Source organism: Juglans microcarpa x Juglans regia, chromosome 5S (genome assembly GCF_004785595.1).
Source record: "Juglans microcarpa x Juglans regia isolate MS1-56 chromosome 5S, Jm3101_v1.0, whole genome shotgun sequence".
In the NCBI taxonomy this organism is placed as follows: Eukaryota; Viridiplantae; Streptophyta; class Magnoliopsida; order Fagales; family Juglandaceae; genus Juglans; species Juglans microcarpa x Juglans regia.
Window position 1 is genome coordinate 31705214 of NC_054603.1, and position 24437 is coordinate 31729650.

Below are 24437 nucleotides of genomic sequence, written 5' to 3' on the forward strand. Positions count from 1 at the left end.
TTAAATAAAAATAAAAATAAATTTATTTAATTTTACTTTAAAAAAAAACCTCACTCATAATTTTAGCTTTGGCCCCGAAACGTATTGAGTTGACCCTGAATGAATGTATGAAATAGATTAAAATATGTATTTAAATATATAAAGTAGAATAAGATATGTTTTACTTTATATAAGAAGTTAAAAAAATTGTAGATCCTATCAATAATTGGTTTGAGATGGATTTAAAACCCAAATATAACATAGTGTTTGAGATAAAAATTTGAAAAAATGTTGATAATTTGAAGTGCAATATTAATAAAAATATATATGTAGAATAGTGTAAGGGTGCGTTTGGAACATAAACTACTCTCAACTCATCTCAACTCATCATTACAATTTTTTCAAATCCCAACACAAAATATAATAAACAATTCAATTTTTTCAAATCTCAAAATAATAATAATATTAAAAAATAATATTCTAATAATATTTTATCATCTCAACTCAACTCAACTCAACTCACTTCAACATCCAAACTCACCCTAAAAGAGGTGATTGTAATACATGCATTCTCGTCTCCTTGTATAAACATTCATCTTCAACTATTCAATCATCCTTACATATGGTGAAATTTAGATAGTGAGATGAGATAAGATAGTTTTAGATAGAATCTAAAAGTTAAATAAAATATTGTTATAATATTATTTTTAATATTATTATTATTTTAAAATTTAAAAAATTAAATTAATTATTATATTTTATGTAGGTATTTGAAAAAGTTATAATAATAAAATAAAATAATTTCGCTATAAACGGACAATAAAAAAAAAAAAAAGTGAAATATTGTTATGGGAAAATAAAAAATTATTAATTGCTGTTAATAGATAAAGAGGATCACAGATTCACACTCATGTTGTTATCCTAATTATAGGATACATGCAAAAGTAGTTTTAAATCATAATAATAAAAATAAAATAAAAAAAGGAAAAGTTGAATATAAGACGACATCAAATTCAAAATCCTGAAATATTTTGAAAACACACGTCATTATGTCAAGGTCGTTGGAAGCTTGTCCTTTTGGGTACTGTGCTAAAATTTAGATGAGCCTTTTTTTTTTTTTTCTTTTTCTTTGGGCCCAGCGTGACGTGTCCTTTCATTTGTGTGTTTCTGTGGATGAAAACGAAGCTGTCGGCCAACAGCTGTTATTTCAGGAATAAGCAATAATACGTACACAACATATTTCACTGTCATATTTCATAATATATAGAGACATATTTCATAATAATAGGGAATGGTCCTGCATTAGCTCCAGAGTGTAACTGAAATAATAATTTAAATAAAAAAGTCAATAATTTATTGACTTAGAAAAAAAAATATAAAGTTAAAAAAAAGATAAAGTTTAACAAAATATAAATATTGATCTGCATCTATATTGGATTATTTATTTATTTTTTATATAATAAAAAAATATTATTAATTTAATATTAAAGACTTTTTAATAAAACATGATCTTTCATTAAATTCTATAAAGTAACTATACGTCAAATAGTCAAGAGTCTTAAGAACCTTTTGGTAAAAATAAAAAAAGTTATTATTTAAAATTAGATAGCCACTTATTATAATAGAGTAAATGTATTTTAAAGTGAAGATATTTTTATAAAATTATGTTATTTTTATAAAATATTTTACTAAACTACCCTTTATTTTAAAATATAATTGTGTAATATGTTATAAAAAAATGATGCGTGCTTATTATTTTTGTTTAGAAATATTGTTGAACGTCTTTACACTATAAATTATATATATATATATATATATTAAAATTAAATTTTTAAAATTTATATTTACTGAGACTTCACATTTATTTTGTAAACAATAGTTGTTATAGTTGCAGGCAGGTAAAGTTTAGAAGATACACATTAATTCACATCGTTTAAATATTTAATTTATAAAATAATTGATCAACTTTTCTTGTAATTCAAATAATATTAAGTGTATCTATCTTTTCTTGCTTTATATCATTTTAGAGAAATGATGGTTGTAATCGTATGTACATAAGTGTTGTACAACCAATTTAAAAAAATAAATAAATATAGAATTCATATAAAAATAATAATATTTTTTTAATAATGAATTTTACTCTTTTTCAAAATGAATACATGGTATTTACACATTTCACGATTGCATGCAGCATTAGAGTACTCTTATTGAATTAGCCAAAGTTAAAGGATATTTTTTATGAATGTAAAAGAAATTTGACTTTTAGCTATTCCATTCACATAAATCTTCACATTAGAATAACTATTTTTTCATTATATAATAATAAAATAATATAATATGAATTTGATTTTAGTTATTCACAAAAAATTTTCACATTAGATTATACATTTATTCATTATATAGTAATGAATAACTAATAATTTCAAAAATATTTAATTTTTTTAATTACTAATTTATTTTATTTTATCATATTTTACTATTTTACCTATTATATATTAATTAATAATCATATTTTTATTAAATTAATATATCATTAAACTCAAATTAATATAATAATTGTGATAAAATATATGGTAGAAAGAAAAAGAGAGAAAAATAATTAATAAAATTTGTATTTGATGTATGTATAATAATCTTTAAATTTAAAAAAAAAATTAAAAGTTATTGTAATTAAATTCTAGCCAATTTATTATGAGCATATTTTATTCTTTAAAAATTAAATATTCAAATTTAACTGTTAACTAATTCAATGAGAGTGATCTTAGGCGTAATTTCAACCCAAAAATTATGTCCGCATTTGCTGGAGACTATCCATTTTTTCAAACGGTCATTATTATGTTCGGTATTCCAGCTTTAAGATTTTTGTCTTTGTCTGAAATTGCTGTTTCGGTGCTAGAACTAGAATTGGCTATGCTTGGCGAGATCTCCGCTATCGGGCAAATAATATCTTCTTCAACTATTACAAATACCGGATTTGAGGTGACCACATGATGTTGCTTAGGAGAGTCTATTTCAATGACCATATCATTTAATAATATTTTATTTCTAAGTATTTGGATCTCCTACTCATTCCCACTTAATCCCTTTGCTTAGGTTTAGGAAGCTCGATCAATCCTTACTCTAAATAGAATAATCTTTCACCAATTGCAATCTCCTAACATAAGTTGGGAATGGGTTTCTTATAAGAAATTGTTTATTTATGATCAGTTATTTCTTATTAAAATGATTATTTTTTATTAAAATGAATATATTTTCGTCACAAATAATTGATCACAAATATTCATTTTTTTTCTAGTGTTTGGGTCCTCTCGAGTTCTCCATTTTGGAGAGAAAAAAAATTACTTGCTATTTTTTTTATCATAACAAAAACCTTGATTTCATTATTCTTGTATTAGCCAAGTGAAAGGCACACTCGACTAGCAACTTGTTTATTTTAGTCATGAAGGTCTTTTCAGGTTTGAGGTAGGAGTACTGATAACAAGTCGTGTTTGAAGTTGTTAATGCACATCTTGAGGAGCTTTTGCTGAGTAACTTTTGGGGACAGCCAATAGTAAGGGACTCAGCACCTTGCAATGAACCCTGTGACAGGTTCATTATCCCTTTGCTTGGTCTTGAGTCGTTTGGGCACTCCAATCATTCTTTGTGTATTGTTGAACTGCATCCTGATCTCCACGACCCTTGCTTCCCAAGTCGGGATCGACTCTTTAGAGAGGTAGGCGTACCATGTAAAGGTGGGACTCCCCAATGGTTGTACAAAGAGCCTATTTTCTTGATGTAACAATGTCTATAAATGTATTGCTAAGATTGGGGTTAATCGATTAAAAATTGTCATTCCTAACCTTGTAGGTCTCTAGCAAAGTGCATCTATCCAAGATAAAATCATAGGTGGCTACATCCTTTTGGCTAAGAAACTCTTAATAAATTACCACCGAGACAAAGGTTATCCCCAATGCACTCTAAAAGTGGATCTCATGAAAGCTTTTAATAGAGTTCGCTAGGACTTCATTCTTGGGATTCACCGATGGTTTCCCTAATGCATTTACTCAGTGGATCATGGAATGTATTTGGATAACCAGTTTTTCCATCTCTCCATCAAGGCTTATAATAAACCCCACCTACAAAATGTTAAAATTGTATAATTTGTTTAAATAATTAAACTAAGACAGAAAAAAACTATGTCAAGTCCGGTCATCACCTCCGATGATGAGGTGGCAGCTAGCCACCACGGTACTGATGGTGCTAGACTGACCAAAACCAACGAGAATGGCAGAATCCAACACCGTGGTGGCACCAATTATGGCCATTCCAAGGTTGGATTCAGTTGCCGCTCATATTAGCTTCTGCTGCTAATAAGTGGCTGATTGTGGTTGTCATCCAGAACAATGCCTAATTAAATTGTTTTGTAATTATTTCGACTATTTATTGGGGGTGGCGATCGGAATGGTGTTTAATATAAAGGTGAGAATAACCAATTAAATGTTGATATTGACAAGAACATCTCTATTTTAAATTCAGTTAGGCTTTTTTGGTTCGAGACTCGAACTAACACGGGGGCCTTTATGTTAGGGACCTCGATCAAGTCCCTAAACACTATGATCTCCACGCCAAGGATAACCTTGTGATGACCAAATCTTCGTTCCTCTCTTGCTTGGTTCTCGAACAATGGTGGCTAAGATGACCATTTTGGTATGGTGCGGTTAGGTGTTTAGGCTAAAATGGGTGTATGGAATGGTGGAAAAGTTCAAGGAAGTGTATGGGCTACAATGGTGTAAGAGGCGCACGGCACTAGTGTGGAGCTAGGGTTGGCGCCACTTGGGAGTTAGGGTTTAGGGTTTGGAAGATGGAGTTGGGCGGCTAGGGTTTAGGTTTAGGGTTTTGATTTAGGGTTTGGAGATAGGCGGCTAGGGTTGGACGGCCACAAGGGGTTTGACTTGGTTGATTGAGTGATTTTAGGTTCCTAAAATCTTGGAACTCAATTTGGAAGGGATACGGCCGGATATGATGATGTGATTAGGTCAACTAGGGTTCCTAAATTATAGGAACACCAATATGGAGAGGAGAATGGGCGGCTAGGTCAAGTCCCAATATGGCAAGTGATTGCCGAAAATGAGTGTGACTTGGCAAGGGTAATGTGTTTCGGCTAGGGTAGGGTTTGATGAGGCAAACCAATTATGGAAAGTTGACAAACACTTTGGTGGTCGACTTTTATGGATTGGATGGATTGGAAGAGCAAAAAATATGATGAACACTAAGTACACAATGAAGAATACTCAAGAACAAAAGCAAAAAATATTTATGAACTTGAATGAACAAAAGGACAAACAATGATAATTCAATACTTGATTCACGAATTGTACAAGAATTGAATAAACCTCATATATTGATAAACACAACTTGGATTCACGAATTGCACCAAGTTGCAAGAAAACAAGATAAATAAATTACACATATTCAATGAATTGCAAAGTGTAATCCTCTATTTGGGATTCACGAATTTCACCCAAAAAGTCAAAGTACAAAGGCACCGTTTATGATCTCTCAAACAATAGTATTCTCTCTAGGAGTTTTGCCAAAAGATTCTAAGGCAAGTGAATGAAGTTTTATTTATAAGCAATACAATTTGGAAACCCCCAAATAGGTCCATTGAAAATAAATAAATAAATCAAATTAAATAAATAAAATAAATAACATGATAATGGTCATGGACCAAGTCTAGCTGTGACATGCATGGCCCATGATGGGCTAGGTTGGTGCATGGTGGTCTTCGGGTTGGCCCATGGCTAGGTGGTTTGGCATGGCTTGCTGATGGTGAGTCATGGTGGTGCGCTGCATGGCCCAGGCTGGTGGCCTTGGCGCTGAGGTTGCAAGGCATAGGCTGGAGCTATACGCTGGATGGCATGCCTGGTGGGCATGCCATTGACCTGCTCTGCAAGGCACAGGCTGGAGCCGTGCGCTGGATGGCATGCCACTAACCTCACTGATGTGCGGCAGGGTTGTGCATGTGTGCGCGCGCTCGCACTGGGTGGGCTGGATGTGCCGCGCATGGCCTTGCGGCTCATGGGCGTGCTCAAGGGCCACGCGGCCCATCAATGTGCGCATGGGCCTGCGCACTGAAGCACGTATGTGCGCGTGGCGCGCTGCTGCGAGTAATGCGGCGCACATGCGCGCTCGGCCCAGTGTTGCGTGCATGGGCGCGTGGCGCATGCCTGCGCGCATTGTTGAGCACATGGGCACACGGCACATGAATGTGCGCATGGGCAGGCTCTCACTAACCTCGCTGGCCCGCATGCTTGGTGCCCTGTATGTGCTATCGCTCGGGCCAAGGCATGCATGCATGCTGGGCTCCCCGTGCGTGTCACCCCACGAGCCAAGGCATGCTTGTGAGCTATCCAAGGTGCTTATCCCCACCATGACTAGGGCATGTGCGGCATCTCTAGAGGCAACTCGACGTGGAGGTCTAACACTTTCTCTCATCGCGACATCTATTATCTCGGTACTCTTTCTCATTGCAAGGACACCGACGAATTGATCGGAATCATGCCGAAACCGAGCATGGCAGTTTTCTTCCCCTTGATCGGTCGATTTTAAACATGTGTGAAACTAAACGGTTATGTTTCAATTACTGAACCGCATTTGTTGATTTTCCCCCCTAATATATATATAATATATATAGTATAGCTAATATGTAGATTGTTAGGGATTAAATTGACTGGGTCAAACCCTTTAGAAACACTAAGGGAAGAGATAAAGCCGAGAGATGAGGTAAAGAAGTTGGCTCTGACTCCTAAAAGAAAAAAGTATCACAAGTCAAGTTGGACCCTATCTCTCTAAGGAAATAACCTCTATATAAGGAGCAACTCCTTCACAAATTTGACAGGCTCTCTCCATCAATTCTCTAGAGGCACTCTCTTGAGACTAAATTATCTTATTGTATTAAGCGATATGTGAGGCCATGAGATGTTGTAAAATTATCAACTCTTATAATAGATTTTGCTCCCAACAACCCGTAGACGTAGACTTTTATACTAAATCACGTAAATTCTTATGTATCTCTTTTATTTATTTTTATTTACTTATATATTATTTATTTTATGGACGAATGCGAAGAACACCGTATCAAAGACCAAATCACCAACATAAACTGTGGATGACTCTTTATTCATTTTCGATCTATTGAGCATTTTTTGGTGTTAACATAAATAATTCTAAAATAATGCACTTGAATACATCGATATTGAAAGTTGAAATATTATGTATTGAAAATATAGAATAAGAGTGTGTTTGAATATTGAAGTGAGTTGAATTGAGTTGAGTTGATAAAATATTATTAGAATATTATTTATTATTATTATTATTGTTTTGAGATTTAAAAAAATTAAATTATTTATTATATTTTATGTTAAGATTTAAAAAAATTATAATAATAAATTGAGATGAATTGTATAAACAAAACATAAAACTCAAAACTTTAGTATAAGTAATGTAATTAGTCACAACGTACGATCCTATCATTGTGAGATTGACCATATCGGCATTTCAGAAATGTTTTGATACTCGAATTTAAGTGTCTTAAATGAGTTTTATTTTTTATTTTTAATGATTAAAGAAATATTTTTTAATAATATTATAAATTTTTAATTTCTTTTAAAAATATCTATAATGATTAAAAAAATATATAAAAAAAATTAAAATGTAGTATTTAGTAACTGTATTCGAGACACCATTTCAGTGACCGTAGCCGGTAGCACCGCCCAGCGTCATTTGAACGAGATAAAAATAGAAAAAAAAAAAAATCAATAATAGTATTTAAGAGGGAACAGAATTTTACAGATAGTATTTACGACTTGACACAAAAATCAATGGAAACAAAATCATTGATTTGGAAATACTTTTTTGCAACGCTGACTACGTACGTACGTGACACATCTTCGGATTTCGAGCTCTCCTTTTTTTTTTTCGTTTTTCGTGCGATGTAACTTCATAGAGGCCTGTTTGATTGTTACACTAATTTTAAGTTAAATTTCACGTTTAAATATTTAATTTTTTAATTATTAAATTTTTTTACATATAATATAAGATTCATAATTTTTTTAATTTAATATTTTTTATACGTAAAAATTATAATTTTTTTCAACTTCTTATAAAAATGTTTAAATTTATCTTAATATTTAAATATATTTAAATTCATTTTAAATAAATCTTATAAAATTTACATTACTATCTTAATTTATTACTATTAATAAAAAAACTCAATTCAATATATAAACCCAACCTAATAATATAGAATATTTTTAAGAAGACTTTTATTCCGAACAGTCGGTATTAATAAAAATATAAGAGCTGTATGTATCTCTTTCCAACAATCTTAATTGATGATTGATTAATCAGTACCGACTTCACTCCTCACCGTCTCAGGCATGCAGTGGCTTCTCCGACTCCTCCTGCCTACGTCGTCACAGTTGCTAGAATATATTACCCATATCTTTGGATTGGATTGGATTGGATTGGATGCCTCTTTTAACTGCTGCCTTCAATTTCAGCTATTCGGGGTTTATATTACAGTATACTTCCTTTTTACAAATCTCATTTACAATTTTGAATATAATGTTAAAAGATGTCATGACACGGTATCCAAGTTGCTACAAGAAAGAAAGAAAGCTGCATGATCGATCGTGAGGACACCTGGAAAATGGGGCACCGGTACGGAGGCCTAACACCCCCCCCCCCCATGGGCGGAGGGGCTTATCCTGCCCCATAGGGTACGGATACCACTGTAGCAATACTCTAAGATATAATATTAAAAAATAAAAATATTACTTATCATCTTGACCATATACTATTGTGTAATTTGTTATATTTATTCTTTTATTTAAACACACCAAAAAGCTCACAAACTTGAGATACACGCAAAAATACAAAGGAAAAAAAAAAAAAAAAAAAAAATAGAGCTGAGAAAGTCTTAAAAATAGTGATATCTATGAAAAGGTAGAACGAATTTAAGCCCAATTTGAATAGCAATATCCTTCTATCTCGTATCATCTTATCTTAATATTCAAAGACCACAAACGTAAATATTTTTTAATTTCAAATTTTTTATCTAATCATTATATCTAATATATTCATTAGTCTTCTTTCATGCGATGAAGTCAATCTCAAGATTATGTTTGGATTGAGAGAACTTTTCAACTCATTTTATCTATTCTAATCTCATTTAATCATTACAATTTTTTTAAATTCATTTATAAAATATAATAAATAATTTAATATTTTCAAATTTCAAAATAAAAATAATATTTTATTCATCTAATCTAATATGATCTTAATTCATTATTCATACCTCCCGTTAATAAAGCGAAATGTTTCAACACTTACTTGGAGTGAGACAGGTGGGGGGCGTGCGCGGGCAGTCCCCGATGAAATGTACTAATGCTATTTAGGATTTTTTAATCATCCTTGAATTCATATGAACTTGAAAAATGCTTATATGTTGGCCACTCAGCCATCATTAAAATTGAACAACTAAAATTTATAATGTATCTATACATTAGTTTTTATAAAGCAATGTCAGGATAGTCGGGATTTTACTCCGGCCACCGGATATCAATAAAAAAATAGCCAAGAAGACTTGAAATGCCAGCCAAAACAGATTAACAACGAGGCGTTATCTATTTATATTATTCTCTTTCCAAACAAGTTCATTCAAACCCTACATTAACCAGGGAAACAGATCAGAGCATCGCAGAGGGCCGAATATTCAAGCACAATGGTATCATTTATCTGTTTCGGAGGACCCGACGAAGCTGAATTCAGGACTTTGCATCGTGTTATCACCAACCGATTCTGACTCCTCTCCTCTATCTTCTGATTTTTGTTTCTGAAAAATTAAATTATTTTTCTTTTTTTAAATTATCTCCATCACTCTAATCTAAACGATGAGAAATTTCTCAAAAAACCGCGGGATTTCGGGAAAGTAACTTACCGGTGACTCCCCTGCGTTGATCTTCTTCACTTGTTCCTTCTCTCTGAGTGATCGCATTGGAGAAACAAGCTGATCCAAATAACTCCAAAGTTAATGATATTTAGTTTTTAAAAAGGGGAATACATCAAATTTGGAAGACGTTACTTCCTTCTTTACCATAGATTGAGTTTGGAGTTGATTCAGTCTGTACAGCCTATCAACCTCGATCTCGAGCATCTTCTGGATCTCCCCTCGCTCTTCCAGCTCCTTCGCCTTCCGCTCCAACACCATATCCCTCTCTTTGAGCATCTTCTCCGTTCTCTCTCTGTCCAACCTCAGCCTCTCGAGCTTTTTCCTGATCGCGCTGAGCTCCTCCGCAAGCGAGCCGTCCAGAGATTCGATCTTCGAATAGGTCGGACGGTTCTCCTTGTTAGCACGGTCGTCTGGGAGGACCAGCGAGATCTCGTTCCGTTCGTGTTTGGGCTTGGACAATGGGGAGCCAATGACAGGGTTAGCCGGCGAGTTCTTGGGTTGAAGAGGTCTCCGGCCGAATTTTGGCCGGAGCTTCTGATCTCCTGAGACAAGAAGACGAGCCGTTTGCATTGGTGAGGGTTGAGGCTATTGGTTGGGGAGATGTGAGGAGAGGTAGAAGAGGGGAGTGGGTTTGAATTTGAAGGTAGGCGAAAAGCAAACGGCTAGTATTTTAAAATAAAAGGAAGAGAGAGCGGCGGCTATCCTGTCTATAATAAATGACAAAATCTAGATATAAGGCTACTCATGGGCAGCAAGAGTATCTCAAGTACTCTCACTATTATTTTTTATTTTATTATTATTTTTTACCTACTATTCATTATTTTATTATTATTTTTTATCTCAGGTACTCTCACTATTATTTTTTATTTTATTATTACTTTTCACCTACTATTTATTATTTTATTATTATTTTTTTATTATTTTTTTACTACTATTCACAAACATTTTCAATACTTCTCAAATATTCTCGTTACCTAAACGTAGGGCTACATTTGCTAGGATTTCTCACAGCCGATATCAATCTCTAAGACTCACTCTCAATCTCTCAGGTTTTGACGGGCCGAAAGTTGCAAGGCTTCAAGAACTGCAAATCATGTAAGGCAAGGGTTTGGAAATGGATTGAGACTCTGAGAGTCGAACGGCTGCAAGGTTGAGAGAGAGATGAGAATAGCATCATGTAAGCTTAGGGTTTCCTTCAAAATGGATAGCGAAAATAAACGGCTAATGTCTCATTTTACAGATCCAAGGTCTAGCATGTTTCACCCAAGTCCCAAGTTCCCAACAATGCAACACGTACACGAGGCCTAACACGTTACACGTTACACACTTACACGGTATATTAACATGTTACATAAATTATAATAACATATATATATATATATATATATATGAACCGTATGGTGTAATTTATAAATTTGTAATGTTATATATTTATGTTAGGCTATAAATTTTAATACTAATAATACAATATATTTATTAATACACCGCCATCTAATACTACAATACTAATACCGTATATTAGTATAAAGTAATAAATATATTAATTATATAAAGTTATAAGTTTAATAACTAGTAATACTGTAATAATATTTCATAGAATGATAGAAATAGAATGATAAGTGATATGTTTATGTAAGTAATAGAATCATAAATTTCACAGTTTTACAACTTTGTAGCTAATTACTATAGTGTGGACCGCGTCTAGTGCTAGCTAGCAGGGGTTAATTTGCAGAGGCAATCATTTCTTTTAAAAAAATTATATTTATAAGCCTCATACACCACACACCATACAAGGAAAGACAGGAGGAAGAGAATCTATGTATGTATCTACATAGGAGTTGGCAGCAAAACCATAAAGATCATAAAAAATCCATCGGAAGCTCCCAATCATCCTGAGTTGCTCTATTATTTTCTTGGAATCTCTGGTAACTATGATTTCTTTTTATACCCTGACTGTCTTCAGATCTAGGAGGTCTTTCAAACGGATATTCTCCAAGGTCATCTATGGCAGTCCCCACGCTTTGGGTGCCCAAGAAACCCTGCTTAGGCAAATAGAAGGATTTAGTTCTTGGAAATTAGACACAGAAATATATAACCATCTACTGGGGAAGTCCCCCATCCACCAAAACACATAATCTGGGTAGGGGAACTTCATGAAAAGCTTTTGGTTAGAGAAGATAATATGTGATCCTCTCTTTAAATCATGACTACAATGATTTCAAAAGGAAAAAAAGGGAAAGTATAGGCCGTGCAAAATCATATTAGGCTGGACAGGTGCACTCCATAAGTTTCCCAAGCAGCAGCTCATAGAAACAAGACACGATTCTCATTGTGGCAAAAGGAAAAAAATATATTCATATTCAGTGATCACTAGGAAATTAAAGTGACAAGATCATGGACGAGGAGACAATTTTTGTGGTTCAATGCATGTCTTTACATGTGTGTATGCAGTGATTAAAAGGATGCCAATCACTTTGGTGGGATGCAAGATTTTAATCATCTTGCAAGTATCCAATCACAAATAAAGCATATCTGAGAGCAAGACTGGCAGATTTTTTATGCATGAAAAATTACCTTTGTTAGTCTCTGTATGCGTGAGGCTGCAGCTTCATGCACAACAACTGCATCCGTCATAACTTCCAGCACATCCTCAACAAAGAGAGCATAGGTACTAACCTGGAATTACAAGCAAATTGCATTTGCATTTCATCAGGAACAACTTTCAAACAGAAGGTTCACTTTCAACTAAGAAGCACGAATACTGACACGAGACATGGATTCGACACAACAAAGACATGTTAGTATGACACTTCTTGAAAAACTAGGTATGGTAATTAACGAATCAATACACATACATTTTTATTAATATGTTATATCAACTTTTTATTTGAAAATAAATGGCAAGCACCAAGTTAAAAAACATATGTAAAGCTATTATTCTGGCAATAAGAGACGGGAAATAAGTGCATGATATAAACGTCATTGCTATTTAGCTTTCGAAGATATCCTCAAGATACACCATTCAAGAACATACCTAGGATAACAGCAAATAATTAGCTAAGTTGTCTTTCAAAAATTATGAACTTAGATCCAATTTCTCTAATATTCGAACATGATGCATTTATAAAACTTCTTTTTTTTTTTGAATTATCCATGCTCCCTAGATTGTGATTATGAGATATGTAAACCGGATATGAGAAACTGAACATGCAACTCAAAATCATTCCAAATAGTAAACAGTAAATTGAAATCAATCTGCACTCAAATATATGAATTTGCCTTTTTATTGCACATACCAAACTGGATGGAATAATCGAGATTCCAAATGAATCAAGCTCCAATGATTCAATGGCCCCTGAATTAATGTTAAAACTGTACCCCCGAACCTACAAATGTAACATGTGAGATATAAGGTGAAGGGTACTTCTAGAGCGTCCTTGATGAAGAAAAGGAATTTATTGGTGAGGGGGGGAGGCTATGGAGAAATTGGACTCACCCTCCCAATATTCCGGCGACCAGGTGTTACAACTTTGTATCCTACCTAGCAAGCATCACAAAATAAAATATCAAGAATTAGATGTTTCTCTAAAATAAAATATTCTAAAGAAGCTAACACCAATTCCGTTACTTGCTGCCATAGCCAGAACTTGGGGTTTGCAGGAGGCCATCGATGTAGATGGCCCCAACCTTTAGTATTTAGAAAATGACTCAAGAGCCCACATAGGTAGATATCAGAATGTCACAAGTAATGATCCTAAGGAGAATTTAATTGACTTCTTTCCACTGGCATAAATAAAATAACTAAATGAGTTAATGAGTGAATTACTATGATACAACGGAACATGTTATGTTCACCAAGACAACCAGATCTTATAAGGAGAGCCATCCATGTTTTGGCAATGCTTAGCCCTTTGAATTCTGAAATTTCTGTAGAGGCTCTACCTAATTGTTTCACCTATGATTTGATTTAGGCACAAGACAATATTAAGTTTTCCAAACCTTTTGTGCATATCTCATACACGTCCTTGTATTAAGAAATTTCTCTCTTACAATCTGAAGGAGACTAAGACGGTTTTTCTTACTTGATTTTATTTGCTTACTCTTTTATTTGCTCGGACCACAAATGACCATTGCATTTGTTGGACAAATGTCTCTACAGCTCAGCCATAAGCATTCATGCCTCAATTGTTTCTAATGAACAGCCTACCAGATGAAGGATCCCCATACCACCCACCTCCAAAGAGAAGGTAAACGAGGTTTATATGATCATGTCAAATAATCTGTTTATTTTAGTAACGTTGAATAGAAGAAGAAACAATGGAACATACCAGGGTTTCCAGTCCAACCATTTTAAACTCATTCTCCATAACACTTTCATCCTTGACAAGAATAACATCACCAACCTGGAAAGAAAAACAGATTACATAACCTACATAATGACCAACAATCTCCAATAACTACAATAAAGACAGATAACAGGAAATGATGGTTTGCAGATCTAAAGGGTACCAAGTTCCTTCAAACACAGGAGGCTGATACATTTATCCATTTTTCTGAGAACTAGAGAACTTTATTCAATACGGTGAAAGACAATGCTTCACATGCCTGTAAAGGAACATGGCACTAGACCTAACAGCAACCATACCATCATGCCACACCTTTTGATATATCAAACCAGATATGCAGAAGACAGAAAGTGAAAGGGCCAGAGCAAATGACCAAGAAGAGGCCATGATCTTAAACCATGTAGGATCCAAAAGTAACCAGCATATATTTATCATCGTCCTTGCCAAGTCACCATTTTATTCCACAAAGGAAGAGAAGAAAGTCCATGAAATCAAAATGAAGAAAATATGTAACTAACAGGCATGACACGAGCAACTATTAGATTTAAAACTACAAAATACAATCTAGAATGATAAAAGACAAGCGTACGTGTGGCCAAGACTTATCTGTGTCGAGCAATAAGAGAAAGCAAGTGAATGAACCCAAAACTGATTATATACCTGGCTGACATCCTCGAATAGAAAAGTTTCCGATTCCCCAGAAAGCAAATTTGGCCTCACTTGTACAAATAAAACCACCCACTGAAAATAAAAATATCTCAGCAACGATTAGCAAAGTACTAGCACAAATATACAGCTTAAGCCTTAAACTGTTATTATGCACTCTATCATCGCTTACAGATGTGATGTCCACCCAAAGCTCCGAGACGAAGCCCAAGCTAAGAGCGCTTCGAATGCTGATCACTTGCTTTGCCACCATATTCGACCGCCGCACCATTTGTCTACCTTTCCTCAGTGCCACCCTTCCATTGATCTGCTCACCAACTTCAAGCAAGTCCCTTTCTTCCACACTTTCCTCACTCCTCGTATTCCCCTTCGCACCCTTCAATTCAAGGAAATCGAAAGCCGACGAAGCAGCTTCACCGCTACCGGAGTTATTTTCTCCTTTCTCCTTAAACCCCAATTTGTCATACGACTCGTAATCCTCGGATTCAAACACCTTGCTAGGATTTCCACAACGGGATATGGCTAGCCTCGGGGACTTTCGGGCATGGATGTACCCAATCGGTTCGTGCTGTGGTCTCCAGGCGGATGTAGTGAGCCCGGCTTTCCGATATTTGGTGAGAGAAAAGGGTAGTGGGCTCGAGGGAAGACAGTCACACATGGTGATGGTGGAAGCCTAGGAGCTTTTGAGTTCCACAGAGTTTCACCGGCAATTTGGAAACAACGAACGTGATAGAGCGGTTCAAGAATTGCTTCATCCACGAAAAACAATACAAAAAAAAACTCAAGAGATAGACATTTGGATTGATTTTTTGAGTAACTCGCACGCACGTTATAATTGATTATATGTATTCATCGTTTCAATTTCTATCATCCTTTCAATCTTTTTATTATTTTATGATGTATTATTAAATGATTAAAAATTATTTATTATATTTCACTTATAAATTTATTATCTAATATCACATCACAGAATGATAAAAGGATGATGGAGATTAAAATAATGAATAGATTTTTTTATTAATTATATATTATTTTTATTTTTATTTTTATTGGAAAACTATCTTTGTTAACGTGTAGTAAAGATAAAATAGATGTTGCACTGTAAGTGCTCGACAAAAGGTGCCAGAGAATAAAGTTTTCTAAGAGACTTTCTTCATATATTCATTCCATCTTTTCATTACATCCCAAGGGTCTATTTATACAGATTTTACACACAGATGAAAAACAATCTCACGGCTCACATTTACTCATTCTGTTACAGGAGAATTCTCTAGAGCTAGACAGGTGTAGCTCTCTCATTAGTTGACTGAATATTCCTTTCCTGAAGGCTGAAGGTCTAAGGACACTTTCGTGGAGTTTGTTGCAGCAGTTTTACCGTGAGCACTATTTGCCTTAATAGCCCCTCTCGAGTCAAGCGGTACTGAAAAGATGGTGAGGCTTGATCGAATGAGATTAAAACGGGCAGTAGAAAGTGGCTTGGTAAATATGTCAGCCAGTTGATCTTTAGTTGAGACAAAGGACACTTTGAGAGTTTTTGCAGCAACTCTTTCTCGCACGAAGTGATAGTCAAGCTCCATGTGCTTGGTGCGTGAGTGTAAGACCGGGTTGACAGACAAGTAAGTGGCACCCAAATTATCACACCACAATGTAGGAGGATTAGTTAAGAAAATTCCAAGCTCACCCAATAAGGATTGTATCCAAAGTAACTCACATGTAGTGTTGGCGACAGCTTTATATTCCGCTTCAGTGGAGGATCGAGCAATGGTGGGTTGTTTCTTAGATCCCCATGATACAAGGTGCGAACCAAAATACACACAGAATCCACCGGTGGATTTGCGATCATCAGGGCAGCCGGCCCAGTCAGCATCAGAGAATGCAGATAAAGAAAATGAAGAGGAAGTTGAGAAATGTAAGCCAAAATGAGATGTTAGTTGCAAATAGCGAAGAATGCGTTTAACAGCCTACCAATGAGGCACTCTAGGAGAGTGCATAAATTGACAGACTTTGTTAACAGCATAAGAGATATCAGGACGTGTAAAAGCAAGGTACTGAAGGCTCCCTACCACACTGCGGTATAGTTGAGGATCTTCAAATGAAGAACCTTCTAGAGCAGTAAGTTTTACCGAAGTGGACATGGGAGTAGATACTGACTTAGCGTTATGCATGTTTGTCTTTTTGAGTAAGTCAGCAATATACCTAGTCTGAGATAAAAATAACCCATGAGAATTTCTGGACACTTCAATCCCTAAGAAGTAATGCAGGGATCCTAAATCTTTAATTGGGAAAGAATTACGCAGAGAAGAGATGAAGTCAGAAATTAAGATTTTGCTAGAACCAGTGACAATAATGTCATCCACATAAATCAAGACATAGACAGATTCAGTAGCATTCCGAAAAAAAAAAAAAGTGAAGAATCAGACTTAGAAGCCGAGAATCCAAGAGATAACAATCTGTTGCTCAACTTTGAAAACCAAGCCCTAGGGGCTTGTTTAAGACCATAGAGGGACTTACGAAGCTTGCAGATGTGAGTTGGATAGTCCGGATTTGCAAACCTCGGTGGTTGATGCATGTAGACAGGTTCCTCAAGATCCCCATGTAGGAATGCATTTTGAACGTCCAATTGATGCAAGGGCCAAGAAGAACAAACAGCAATGGAGAGTAAGAGACGTATGGTCACTGGTTTTACAACCGGACTATAGGTTTCGAAAAAATCAACTCCAGCTTGCTGATGAAATCCTTTAGCCACTAAGCGTGCTTTGCGGCGTTCAAGGGTCCCATCAGCAAGTTGTTTGGTTTTGAGGACCCATTTGGAGCCCAAAACGTTGAAATTGGCAGAGTAGGGAATGAGATCCCAAGTTTTGTTATGGAGTAATGCTTCAAACTCAGAGGCCATGGCCGCTCTCCACTCAGGATATTTGGAAGCTTCTGTGAAAGAGGAGGGTTCTTCGGGAATATGAGAGGAAATAGAGGAGGTGGAGTTAAGAGAAGGCTTCGGGTTTGGCCATGGAATCGTTCCATCGGAACGTTGAAGGGGACGAGTGATTTGGTTTCGGGATCGTGTAATCATGGGGTGTTTAGAGAAGGAAGAGGTTTGTTGTTCTTGGTTCGGCGCAGGAGGTGACTCAAAAGGTGGGGGCTGGTTTTGGTGAGTTGCAGAGGTATGCGCAGGGGATGACCTAGGAGAAGGATTGTGCGATGAGGAAGGCAAGTCAGGTTGGGTTGATGGGGCTGGAGTGTGTTGGGTATTAGGTAAAATGGGAGTGGGCTGAGAAGTAGAGGAAGGCCCAGATGATGTTGAAGGAGTAAAGGAAGGTAGTTGTTGGGATGGACGGGCAGTCAAGGATGGGCCAAGAGATGGATTGAGTAGTAAGGCCCGATGGGTTATATTGGGTTGAGAAGTAATATGTGTGGCAGCAGTATTATGGGAAGCAAAGGGAAATGTTTGTTCGTGAAATTGAACATCCTGTGAAGTATAGGTTCGTCCAGTAGGAAGATGAAGGCAAGAGTAGCCTTTATGATCCGAACTGTACCCCATAAAAACACATGGTTTTGAATGAAAATCAAGTTTGTGACGATTGAATGGCCTTAGATTAGGCCAACACAAGCACCCAAAAGTTCTTAAAAAGGTATAATCTGGAGAATTTAAAAAAAGAAGTTGATAAGGAGATTGATGATTGAGAAGTGGAGTGGGCATTCGATTTATGAGAAAAACTGCCGTAAGAAAGGCTTCGGCCCAAAATTTTTGTGGAACAGATGCATGGGCCAAAAGGGCCAATCCAGTCTCAACGATATGACGATGTCGCCTTTCAACAGTGCCATTTTGTGCATGTGAATAGGGACACGTTATGCGATGGTTGATGCCAAGATTTTGACAAATTGTTTGTATGGGCCGAAATTCTCCACCCCAATCGGTTTGGATGGAGACAATTTTGGAGGAGAAGAAATTTTGTACATATTTATGAAATGCTAAAAAAATAGAGGAAACATTTGATTTTGCTTGAAGTGGAAAAATCCAAATATATTTAGAGTAGTCGTCAACTATAGATAAATAAAAATGACAGCCATTAGAGGAGGGCACAGGCGCCGGTCCCCATACATCTAAAAATAAAAGACTAAAAGGTGTGAGTGATCGAGATGAGGTAGGAGGATGAGGTAAGGAGTGGGTTTTGGCTTGAGGGCATGTGGAACATGGAGTAAATCGAGTCTGGGAAGTAACAGGGAGATTAAATTTTTTAATGGTGAGGTTGGTTGTCCGGTGAGAGGGATGGCCAAGACGAGAGTGCCAATTTTGAGTCGAGGTCCGTTCACCTAGCATAGCTTGAGGAGAGATACTTGGAGGAGCTGAATTCTTCTGTGCCGAGACACCAGTAGGCAGTTCATAAATGCCATTTCTAACGTGGCCCTGAAGAAGAGCTACCCGGGTGTGCAAATCCTTCACAAAAAAATAATTGGAATGAAATTCAAAGAACACGGAATTATCAAGACAAAATTGACGAACAGAGAGTAGATTGCGAGTAATAGACGGAACATGTAAAAGTTTATGAAGTAAAAAATTGCCAGAAGAAGAATATAGGTGAGCTGAATCAATGTGCTGAATGGGAAGAGTGGAGCCGTCTCCGATGCTAACTTGGTCAGACCCCTGGTATGAAGCTGCATCCAAATTTAAGTTAGCAAAATCTGCAGTAAAATGGTTTGTAGCCGCTTTATCCAGAAACCAAGAGCCCGAGGTCGAGGGAGGAGAAGAAACCATAATGGAATTTGCAGTGAAAGAACTAGGAGGTGGGGCTTGGTAACTATGATTGAACCTATAATAACAAGAAATTGCTGTGTGACCAGGTCGAAGACAAACTTGACACACTGAGCGACCATTAGACTGATTTGGAGATGGATTAAATTGACCACGAAAATGTCCACGGCCTCTACGACCATGAGAAAAGGAACCTCTGTTTTGTCTAGGAACAGAGTTGGGAGTTGGCTGTCTAGAAGCAGTGTTTGTCGAAAGAGAAGAGCCCGAGAGAAGCGAGTTTGTTTGATGGGCAAGTCTGGATTCATGGTTAAGAAGAAAACTGAAAACCTGATGAGTGGAAAGTGGGTCAGGCCGTGTGGTTAAAGAGGTGACAATGGATTCATAATCACTTCCAAGACCAGCAAGAAGATAAATCACAAATTCAATAGAGGATAGGGGTTGGCCAACGGCTCCTAAGGTAGCAACAAGAGCTGTAGCTTTATGGAAGTAAGAGGTGATGGAATCCGACCCCTTCTTCAAGGTAGCAAGCTGAAACTGTGTTTGCATTATATGGGCTGAGGATTGTGCCGAAAACATTGTATGGAGAGTGGACCAAACCTCAAATGAAGTGGAACAATTAAGCACCTGTGCAAGGATGGTATCTGATAGAGATGCGTTAATCGTGGAGACGATGAGCTGGTCTTGCAAAACCCAGTTTGTATATTCTGGATTTGGCAGGCCATCGATCGTAGAAGTTGGTTGAGGATTTGATCCATCAACATAGCCAAAGAGACGATGCCCCTTGAGGAAAGGCACTATTTGGGCCTTCCACAAGAGGTAGTTTTCAGTATTTAACTTGATTGTGATGAAATGAGTGGAGGAGTGAATATATGTGGAGTTGATGAGGGGTGAGGACGACGAATCTGATATGGGGTTAACAAGGGGAAGGGACGACATGTTTGACGTGGGGTTGATGGGAGGTGGGGACGACGTGTTTACTACATTAGATGCGTCGAGTTCAGCCATGTATGAAAGGGTGATGAGAGACGGACGGTGGTCCTAAAGGGCTCTGGATACCATGTTAACGTGTAGTAAAGACAAAATAGATGTTGTACTGTAAGTGCTCGACAAAAGGTGCCAGAGAATAAAGTTTTCTAACAGACTTTCTTCATATATTCATTCCATCTTTTCATTACATCCCAAGGGTCTATTTATACAGATTTTACACACAGATGAAAAAAATCTCACGGCTCACATTTACTCATTCTGTTACAGGAGAATTCTCTAGAGCTAGACAGGTGTAGCTCTCTCATTAGTTGACTGAATATTCCTTTCCTGAAGGCTGAAGGTCTAAAGACACTTTCGTGGAGTTTGTTGCAGCAGTTTTATCGTGAGCACTATTTGCCTTAATAATCTTCAATATTTAAAAATTTATACATAGTGTATAGACATTGATATAATGTAATGTTTGTGTGTGTGTCTATATATATATATAAAATTAAAAAGACTCGAAATTTATTTGTTAAAATTTATAGATAAAAGCTAAAAATGTATAATAGAAATAACTTATTTTTAAAAAATAAAAAATAGCTCGTGAATAAATTGGAAGTAGTTCAATAACAAATGAACTGTTGGATTTTAAAATATAGCTCGATACTCGAATTCGCCATGAAAGAAGATCCAGCTATGGTCTTTTCCAGCCAAATGGGTAATTGGTTGCAGTGCGAGATGGCAAGACAGGTTGCAATTAAAGCAATGCTACTGCTCGATAGCGCCATTAACTTAACTGATTAGTAAACTTGTCTACGTACGGCGTTGCTCTGAATTAATACTCAAATCAATATCTGTGTCTTTCCATACACAAAGTAACTTGATACACTCACAAGTTATGCAAATACTGCACACTCCTTTTAAAAGGAGTGCAAATATCATTTCTCATGTAATAAACCCCTTTTGTTTTCCGACATTTTCTTTCTCATGTTTAATTTTTACACATCCTCATTGCAGAGGGATGTCTCCAAAGCATGCTTCTTCTTGCAGCCCCAACGGCATTTCCAAGTACAAAAGGAGTTGAAGACCGCAAGTCTTGAGGAATGAAGGGATATGATGTTTGACGTTGAAGAAGATTTTGATAAAACAATTGCATATCCATCATCCATGTAGTCTGTACCTTCAGGAAAAAGCTGCCAGAAGAGACTCCCGCCTCCACTCCCTCCCTTCTTCGTAGAGTTCAAGAGGGTCTTGTACACTGTGCTGAGAAGGTTGTCCCGGAATGACGGATTGTACCCAGGATCCTTTGCAGATACACCAAATTCACTAAACACAACTGGCATCCCAAGATATTTTTCTGCGTCTTCTATGTGAACTTCCATCCATGACTTTGTGAATTGCAGATGGGCATCAGAAATTGATTGTGAAATCCTATGTCAATGATTGTAATACTCAATCAGAAGTTGTCAGAACTATCTCCATAATAAGAAGAAAAAGGTGGAGCAATGAATGTTAAATAAGCTGGAAAGCTTATCATAATAGTTGGGACAAAAATCAACCATCTTCATAACATATCACATCCAAACAAGTATGCATATATGTATACCCGTGCACCTGTATTGTATACAGGTATGCTACGGAACAGTTAGATGTTTAACTGCTATAGTCTTGAGCTTTCATATGTGAACAGAGAGATCCTGATGTAGTGAGTACTCACCAAGAGTCGGCATAAATGTGAACAGAAGCGAAATCAACTCCAAGAACCTGATGGTTCCTAATGAAGTCAGTTCCCACTTGCTGAGCATGTGTATTTGGGTTGAACTGAACTTTGTTAGGTGTTGAGGGGCCATAAAACCCTTCCAAACCAATCTCCACCAGGTGTTTTGGATCAATGCTCTTCACATAAACTGCCATTTCTAGTATCCATGACTAGAAAACAGCGAAATTAAATCACTTCAAGGAATGAGGCAATGAAGAGAATCTTAACTCAAAGGCTGCCTAGAATACAATACAAAGTTGCAAAACAAACCTGTAGTTTATCTCCAGAGGGATCCGAGGTGCAACGTGGCTCGTTCATTAGTTCCCAAGCAAAGATAGTGGGGTCGTCCTTGTAAGTTATATTTGTGAGTGTATTGATTCTATTAAGCACCGTCTATAATATCAAATCATCAAAATAGATCAACACAATTAAAATGAGTTTGAAATGTGCAAAAGATGTATGTGTATTTCCTATATGAGGATCAAGGCCAAATTTTGTGGAGTAAGATATATGCAGCGCGCGCACATCTATCACTTGCTAATTTTTCAAGTTTGGTTAATATCCAATTTCAACAGAACAAATATGATTATGATAGCAGCGAGGAACTAGCCTTAACATGTGCCATGTAGTAGCCCCGAAGAGTAGGATTGGAGAAGAAGTCATCGTCTGATGTTAAATTCAGGCCAGCAGCTTTTCCCCATTTCACATACTGTGCTTTGCCACCATATGCATCCCAGTTGTTACTTAATGACAATATGAGCCTGATCTTGTATTTCTTTGCTTCACTCACCACAAAATCCAGGGCCTACAACTCAAAACAGGAAATCCACATCAGTTATGAACATTTATCAATTGCTATTAATTTTTAGTCACAATTCATATCGCTGATCTGACATTGATTCATTCTATAACCAATGACGCAAAAAGGTCTATATGAATTCAGGCTGATCAGCAACAACTTTTAAGGAAATAAAATCTTTGCTCAATCGCCGAGGAAAAAAGAATCTTTGCTCAATCTCTCAAGGCAACAATCAGGCACTGCTGCTTTAAGTGGAAGGTGAAAACTGCCAGCTAAATTTGCAGCCTGGAAAAAGCTGAGAGTACCTTGAAAACTTCCTCGTCGTAGACCGAAGGAGATTTCTGAAGAGCTCGCCATTGTCCATCGTTAAATGCCCAAGTCCTACAAACTGTTAGCCCCACTGAAGATGCTTGCTTAAACGCATCGGTGACCTTTCCTCTGGTGGATTCATCCGCAGCAAATGCCATCAACCAGTAAGTGTTGAATCCATTAATATAGAAAGGTCGGCCGTTAACCACAAATTGGTTCCCTTGCTTCTCCACCATTTGCCATGCATCGTCTTCCATGGCCCCCACTCATCAATCCTAAACACATGAATTAAAACCGTATAGATAAATTTCATACTCAAACACGCACACATGTTCATCAAATAAAAGGTTCTATAAGCGTAAGTATATGTTTCATGTGTGTGCGTGCCCGTGCATCTGTACGAAAATAGCTAGGAAAGCTGTCTAATTAACGGTTACCCATGTGATCTACTTCTGGTATGAAATGCTAAATAATTTTCAGCACCCTCCACCACGGTATCCAGTGGCTCCTCTCCAGTGGCACCAAATATGGTGGAACTAGAACTTCGAATGACAATCATAAAAATGACCATCCGAGAGATCATAATGTGCAACCAAAACTTTTTCATGTGGGTATCCATGGCGTTGGGTCACAAAGCCACATTTTTCCTATCTCATGGACGATACCTTTATATGTATCGATGTCTAAGCTGGTTAAAGGTTTCTTCTTTAAAAGTGGCCCGCCAAGTACGGAAGGGAAGTGCTGAAGAATAGATCGAGTTCCTAGCTTTGAAGCCAAGACAATTTCCTTTCCTTCGCTATATCTATTGTCTTCAAATTCGTTTTCACCTATGGCCTAAGACACCTACAATTGAAGAGTAGGAGTAAAGTTGC

The 24437-nt window shown here is 36.5% G+C and overlaps 3 protein-coding genes across 3 annotated transcripts; all 3 read right to left on the reverse strand.

Annotated features, from left to right (window-relative positions):
• Positions 1-9613: 9613 nt before the first annotated feature.
• LOC121266875 (high mobility group B protein 6) lies at positions 9614-10642 on the reverse strand. Its single transcript, XM_041170718.1, has 3 exons — positions 10115-10642; positions 9959-10027; positions 9614-9853 (listed from the first exon to the last, which is right to left on the reverse strand). Exons 1-3 carry the CDS (start codon positions 10538-10540, stop codon positions 9749-9751), a joined length of 600 nt encoding a protein of 199 aa, XP_041026652.1. The 5' UTR covers positions 10541-10642; the 3' UTR covers positions 9614-9748.
• Positions 10643-11760: 1118 nt separating this feature from the next.
• LOC121268325 lies at positions 11761-15779 on the reverse strand. The gene is made up of 7 exons (XM_041172542.1): positions 15155-15779; positions 14977-15057; positions 14299-14373; positions 13467-13511; positions 13267-13356; positions 12545-12646; positions 11761-12009 (listed from the first exon to the last, which is right to left on the reverse strand). The coding sequence occupies exons 1-7, from the start codon at positions 15638-15640 to the stop codon at positions 11830-11832; spliced, it is 1059 nt and encodes a 352-aa protein (XP_041028476.1). The 5' UTR covers positions 15641-15779; the 3' UTR covers positions 11761-11829.
• Positions 15780-21630: 5851 nt separating this feature from the next.
• LOC121267311 (mannan endo-1,4-beta-mannosidase 6-like) lies at positions 21631-24208 on the reverse strand. Its single transcript, XM_041171158.1, has 6 exons — positions 24003-24208; positions 23562-23832; positions 23068-23262; positions 22728-22850; positions 22416-22627; positions 21631-22129 (listed from the first exon to the last, which is right to left on the reverse strand). The coding sequence occupies exons 1-6, from the start codon at positions 24182-24184 to the stop codon at positions 21697-21699; spliced, it is 1416 nt and encodes a 471-aa protein (XP_041027092.1). The 5' UTR covers positions 24185-24208; the 3' UTR covers positions 21631-21696.
• Between the last annotated feature and the right edge of the window lie 229 nt (positions 24209-24437).

Excerpts from the sequence above, each read along its gene's own strand:
- LOC121266875 (XM_041170718.1), bottom strand. The coding sequence starts at position 10,540 with ATGCAAACGGCTCGTCTTCTTGTCTCAGGAGATCAGAAGCTCCGGCCA. Across the intron at positions 10,028-10,114 it reads AACTCCAAACTCAATCTATG|CTTGTTTCTCCAATGCGATC; the intron begins GTAAAGAAGGAA and ends TATTTGGATCAG. Across the intron at positions 9,854-9,958 it reads TCAACGCAGGGGAGTCACCG|AAACAAAAATCAGAAGATAG; the intron begins GTAAGTTACTTT and ends TTAATTTTTCAG.
- LOC121268325 (XM_041172542.1), bottom strand. The coding sequence starts at position 15,640 with ATGTGTGACTGTCTTCCCTCGAGCCCACTACCCTTTTCTCTCACCAAA. Across the intron at positions 15,058-15,154 it reads TTTGGGTGGACATCACATCT|TGGGTGGTTTTATTTGTACA; the intron begins GTAAGCGATGAT and ends TTTTATTTTCAG. Across the intron at positions 12,010-12,544 it reads GCATACAGAGACTAACAAAG|GGTTTCTTGGGCACCCAAAG; the intron begins GTAATTTTTCAT and ends TTGCCTAAGCAG.
- LOC121267311 (XM_041171158.1), bottom strand. The coding sequence starts at position 24,184 with ATGGATACCCACATGAAAAAGTTTTGGTTGCACATTATGATCTCTCGG. Across the intron at positions 22,851-23,067 it reads ACTACATGGCACATGTTAAG|ACGGTGCTTAATAGAATCAA; the intron begins GCTAGTTCCTCG and ends TTGATATTATAG. Across the intron at positions 22,130-22,415 it reads CACATTTATGCCGACTCTTG|GATTTCACAATCAATTTCTG; the intron begins GTGAGTACTCAC and ends TCATTGACATAG.